The sequence below is a fragment of the Falco cherrug genome, chromosome 2 (assembly GCF_023634085.1).
Source record: "Falco cherrug isolate bFalChe1 chromosome 2, bFalChe1.pri, whole genome shotgun sequence".
Classification (NCBI taxonomy): domain Eukaryota; kingdom Metazoa; phylum Chordata; class Aves; order Falconiformes; family Falconidae; genus Falco; species Falco cherrug.
This window is the reverse complement of record NC_073698.1, coordinates 94627315-94633314: the sequence shown is the minus strand read 5'-3', so window position 1 is coordinate 94633314 and position 6000 is coordinate 94627315. Positions and strand designations below refer to the sequence as shown.

The 6000-nt window shown below is 49.4% G+C and overlaps 1 protein-coding gene across 1 annotated transcript in view; it reads left to right on the top strand.

Moving 5' to 3' along the window:
• Nucleotides 1-952: 952 nt before the first annotated feature.
• The window catches only part of EGFL6 (EGF like domain multiple 6), a 44040-nt gene continuing 38992 nt past the window's right edge, over nucleotides 953-6000 (top strand). The window contains exon 1 of the mRNA XM_055703419.1: nucleotides 953-1079. Within this exon, the coding sequence (XP_055559394.1) occupies nucleotides 1012-1079 (68 nt within the window). The 5' untranslated portion in view covers nucleotides 953-1011. The remainder of the gene's footprint in view (nucleotides 1080-6000) is intronic.

Here is a 6000-nt window from a genome sequence, read left to right as displayed (position 1 = left end):
CACGATATCCTTTATTGCCAAAAAATGTTTAGCAAGTAGGCTAGTATGAGCATTGGCATAAAAAAAAAGAAGACATATCCTTCTCTCACTGGGTGCTTTTATCGTATGAGGAAGGCGAGGGATACAACAGAGGCTGAACATAGCTTAATAGCATTGCACTGCAAAGTTTTTCATTCGCTGGCAAACAACAGTCAAACCTTAATCAAATTTCTCCATCACTGCAAAAAGACAGCGTTCTTAATCTTGGAAAAAAACCCGCCAAAATCCTATACAAACCCCAGCACTCCCGAAGTGCAAGCACTATCCTAGGAGGACGCGCCAGGGGGTGAGGCAGCTCACAGACTGTGGCAGCAACAGCAGAGCCGAAGGCCTCGCCGGGAAGCGATAACGTTACCGAGGAGCATCAGCAGCTCAAAACCCTGGCACCCGGGCAGCAGCTTAAACAAACCGCGGCCACGGAAGGTCCTGCAGCTGAACGGCAAAACCTGAACATCTTCCAGTGCAGGCGTTATTTCCCCGTGATGGAACCCACCGCAGAGGTGCCACGGCGGGTGCGGGTGGGGGTGCGGGTGCTGGCGGAGGCAGAGCCCGCGGGGCGGCACCGGCAGATGCAGGGAATAAGCCGAAAGCAGCGGCCGCGCCTGCTCTGGGGAGGGGCTGGGGGGCCGCACCGCTCGCCGGGATGGCTTTCCCCGGGGGGCACCGCCGAGGCTCCATGCCCGCATCCGCGGGGCGCCCCTTCCCCTCCGCCGCCCCGTCCCGCGAAGCCGCCTGCCCCGCCGGGGGTCGCTGCCCGCCCCGTCCCGTCCCCAGAGCGCGGGACGCGCACAGCGCGCGCGGCTGGAGGCGGACCCGCCCCGCCCCGCCCCGCCCTGCCCCACCCCTCCCGGTTATACGGCCCCGTCCCGCCGCCCGCCCGCCCTACGCACCGCCCGCCCGCCGCCGCGGGCCCGCCAGCCGTCGCCTCACCGCCGCGGGGCCGGGCCGGGCCCCCCTCCCCGCGGCCGGGCGATGGTGCCGGCGTCCGGGGCCGCCCTCCTCGCCGCCCTCCTCGCCGCCGCGCTGGCCGCCGCGGGCAGGTGAGCGGGGACGGCGGGGCGGGGAGGGTGCCCGGGGACCGCAGCCCCGCTGCGGCGCGGGGTCCGGCCGGGGCCGGGGCTGGGTCCCGATCCTCGGCCGGCGGCTCCGCGGGTGGCCGGGCCGGGCGGCGGCGTGCGCTCCCCGCCGTGCCGGGGGCTGCCGTGCTCGCCCGCAGGTGCGGGTGTCGGCGAGTCCCTCCGCTGAGCTCGCCCCGGCGGCGGCGGCGGCGGGGCCCCGGTGCCGCTCGGCGCAGCGCCGTGTGAGGCGGCTGCGGGCGCCCGGCCCCGCCGTGCCGAGCGCCGCTCGCCGGGGGCTCGCCCGCCGCTTCCCCTCACGTAGGCACGCGGAAGCTGCGGGGCTGCCTTACTCGGGGAGCAGCGGTCCCCTCAGCGCAGCGGGGCCGATCCCGGCGGTGAGAACAGCCGCGCCGCGTACGGAACGGCGTGAGCTGCGCTGTCTCTGCCTTGTTTGTATAGACAGAGGCTTTGTCGTCAGCCCGCCGTGCCTGCGCGGTTCTGCAGAGACAGGTTCGCCCCAGAAACGGAACGAGATTTCGAGAGAGGGTAAATAAAGCCACTTGCTCCGGACCAAGGCACCCCAGCCTTCCCCTTCCCAGTTCTCCAGAAGCAAACGGAACGCCGCCAGCGCTGCGGCGAGGGAGTAGCTGGCAGGAGACTTTGCAGCAACTGGGGATGAAGCCTTCAAGGTGGCGTGTGGCTTATTTGTTTAGTAGCAGATTTGTGAACGGGAATGTTTGTATCCCCAGCAAGCGGCGGCGTGCTGTGCCCGTGCACGCGGGCTGGCCAGCGGACAGGTCCTCGGGAGGAGTTAATGGACTCCAGACCTGCTCCTGCAGAAAATACATCTGCTCTTAAAGCAGAGCTCTGCTTGAATGCTGATGTTAGTTTTCTTGATGTTGTGTATTTGCCCTTCAAAGACTTTGAAAGGTGTAAAGCCACAAAATAAGAGCGTTATCTCTCTCCAGAAGAAAGTACAGCCTGGAGTTAGCTGAAGCTGAGAGTGGCGTGTTCAGTAAAAATGACATTTCCCAGGAAGTCGGGAAAGCGATGGGAAACCTACAGCATACCTAAGTCTGATTGCTCTGCAGCCTAGCTTGTCCAAGGTGGTGTTGGATGACGGTGGTGGTATCCCTCTTTTCTACCAAGATCGTTACTCTGCCTTGTCCGTTGGGAGGATGGGGAAAGAAGAGATTTTCAAACATCGTGTTGGAAGTGTTAGATGGCAAGGGACTCAAAGAGGACAAAGAAATACTATCTGCTCTAATTAGCCGGGGAGAAGGAACAGGAAATAGTAAAAATTGGAATCAGTTTTGAAAGACTGAATTAATTATGGTTAACTTTATCTCTTAGAAGTGTAGCTTTCATACCTAGACATGTAACCTTTCTGCTCTGAGCACTTCCTTTAAGGAGTCTGGTGGGCACATGAAGCCTTACAGAGGAACTTTTGCAAGTCCAAGCTAAACGTCATTTGGTGTTTTGGGAGGATTGAGAGAGGGTGGAGCAGGGCTGTTGTTACGTTGCCTGTTGCCTGAAACTGGCTGAAGGGATAGCTAAGGCAAAGTTATTAAAAGATAACAGGTGACACATTTCTGGTTTTATTTAATATGACTATAGGTGAACTTTCCTGTAGAAAGAAGTCACTCTTCAAATAAACTTCTGTAAAACCAAACAAAACCAAAAACACCAACCACCACCACCAACAAAACCCCTTGCTTTCGTTTGGCAAAGTGGTAAACGGATCCCTGCATGACACATTAAAAAAAAATTTTACTGTATTTCTTTCAAATTGCTAAGTTGTGAGAAACCAGCTTTTTGTCCTTCTGAATATACCAGTTGATCAAAATTTTAGGTTTGGTGCTAGCTGGTTTTTGCTAGTAGCAATGTCCAGAAAATTTTTAGAGGGAAATTAAAGAAAGATAATATCCTGCCTTTGAAGTTAACTGGAAGCTGCTAATAATATAACAGATCTTCCCCCCTCTGTCCCACCCCCAAGAGCAGGCAGCTATTGTATGTGCAAGAGCAGACCAAAAGTGTCCTGTAGAGATCTTGTGGAAACAGTGCACCAAATCTATTTAGCAGCTGTATCCTGAAGGAAAAAAAAAAAGTAAAAGCTCATAAATGTTCCTTCCCAAAGAAAACCTTGGTAAAATACAGAATATTAATGGGATCTGAAAATAAACAGATGTATTAACTCAAACCATACCTGACTTTGTTATCTACCTGGTTAAATCAGGCTTTTGAAGACTTTCTTAGTCATCCTCTGCAGCTGCTGCTGTCACATAACTCAGTTCAAGCAGGGCTTATGCTGCTCGTGCTCACTGATTAGAACATGACAAGTAACTTTTTTCACCTCTGGGATTCTTCCTTCTTTTATTTTAACCATTATTGGTAAAATGGCTGCTAGTGAGGATTACAGTCCAGCACAGCTATCAGCTCAGTTACTATATTCAAAATTTTTGACTGCCCATTGGTATACAGATATTTTTAGTAGTTGGATTTGGCCTATGTCATGAACTAATTTTGAGAAAATTATGCAATGTAAACCTGTTTCCTTATTTTATAGAATGAAACAAGAAGAAGGAGGGGTAGGGGGTGGCAGGGAGATTCTCCTGGACAAGCAAGTTCCAACATTCAGGTGTGCTTTATTCCCCCTCTATCACCTGTTATACTATACTTGTAATATTTTCCTTTGCCGTTTTTTGTGTATTTAAGCTATTGGGGATATCAGTCCTACCCTATCAGTCAACCTCGCTTCGCTGAAGTCTACCTAGTCAGTTGGTCAGTGGAGCAGGTGAACTTTCTAAATGTTTTACTGTAAATACATGCTTTCTTTTAAGATATCAAACTGCAAGAAGTCAAAGGTACTGCATGTAGTAGTTCAAGTCTGTCCTCACATGACACTCCCAATTTATTTTGTCTGCTGCTTATGCCAGTGTAGGTACAGTCATATACGTACCTGGTCCTGGCCAGTATCTGAATGTTTTGCTGTGAAATGGTCCAACTTCTTTTGGGATAGAATTCATAATTCATGTTACTCCAGAGAGGAACAAGTTTTTTCAGCAGCAGGTGAATAAATGGGACATAACTTCATTAATGCCTATGTTTCTATCATTGCAGGAAACATTAGATCCTTCTCAACTTGCAAAAGAGACAGTGTATCTTAAAATTAGGTAGGAGTTGTTCTTCTGGTTCTTCAATGCTCTTCAAGACCTCTTACTGCGTTCATACTCTCGTATCCCCCTCAGACTATTAATGGACAGTAAGTAGTGCAAGAGCAAATGGATATAAATTGGCCTTTCTTTTAACAAGTTCTTCTTTCTCTCTTTTGGAGTTGCCTGACGTGCAGTAGGAAGCAATCAGATCCCCTCTCAGCTTTTGGTTTGTTCAAGTGAAGCCAAGTTCTTCTCATCCTCTGCAAAACAGGTCATTCTTCATATGTTTTATCATCATAGATACAATACATATTTCATATTTCTTTGCCATGGACGTTAAGAACTGTACACAATACAGCCTGATAAAGCAGCAATACAGCTTTCCTGGAATTTTACCTGAAACACCCGGGAGTCCCACTTACTTTATAATGGTGTTAGTGGCTCACAGTGGTGTTGTGACAGCCAATACAGCCAGCTCTTTCATTCTGTTTCATCAAGTAAGGCAGCCTCAGCTTACTGTAGAAGTTCTTGTTCTTCGTCTTCATCAAAGAACGTCTTCAATGTTTTTTGCTAAATGCCATCCTGCTGGTGTTAGCAATGTCACAGCCACATGAAGTTGGTTATTTCTCTCCTGCCTGTGCACCCTGGATGGCTCAGTCTGCCACTTGGTGCCTTTGGCAGCAGTGCTGTAAGCTGCTGACCCTCAGAGGACAGAGTTCTTCACTAGAAATGTAGAGACCACTTTTGCCACTGACCTGCACAGTCTATCTTCTCTTGCCTTTCTTCTTCAGTCACATATTTAGGCTGCAGGTCCTTCAAGGCCAGGAATTTTTTGCACTCTGAGCAGGCAGTCACAAGCACAGCAATCTCACTTAGGCCTCTAGGTACTTGCTGTGAAATCCTACATGAATATCATATAGGGAGAGAGCAAAAGCATCCTGTGCCTCTGGTCTGCATTACTTCTCCCCCAGTGTCCAAGAGGGTCCTTGTGACATTCACCCAGAAAGAATCTGCCTGAAAGGATCTTTTTCTAAAGTTCTTTCTTTTGCACAAAATGCTGAACTCCTGACAGCAATAACTGAGCTGGTGGCTGGTGGTTCTTCATGGTTCGGAGGGACTAGCCTGGTAAAACTGGTTTTCCTCCCAGATTTTGGGATCAAGGAGGACTCTCAATGACCTAGTTGAGCTTTCCCACTGCCGAAGACAGACTTTCACTTGGTGCTTGTTGTGGAAGTCAGAACAATATCTAAAAAGTTCAGCTATGTTCATTTTATTTGCAGTTTTATGGAACATTTCAATAATGTTTTAAGATGTTTGTACTGAAATCTTGTGAGATATTATATAATTTGTAAAGACATTTTCATTTGATTTTGAAGTGAATTATTAAATAAAACATCACTGAATGAGTTTGTCTTCCTGTGAAATTGAGCACCTTCTGGAAAGTAATGAGATCCTGCTTCCTCCAAGCTTTAGGCATTTTAACCTTCAAGGGGAGTCATAGCACTATCCAGCTGTGTTCAAGGGGACTTTCTGGGATGTAAGCAGAATATACATTTACTATCAAGGTGAATTCAAGGGCACTTCCTAGCATGCAAGCAGAACATGTTCTTTAATTTGTATACTTGCAGGTGATGGAAACCAAGAGCATTTGAATGAACAAAACAGAAAAAGGTTGTTTTACTGTGTATAAACCCAGAGGGAGGATGCTGATTTCTAATAGACGCACATACAGAAATCATAGCTGTTCA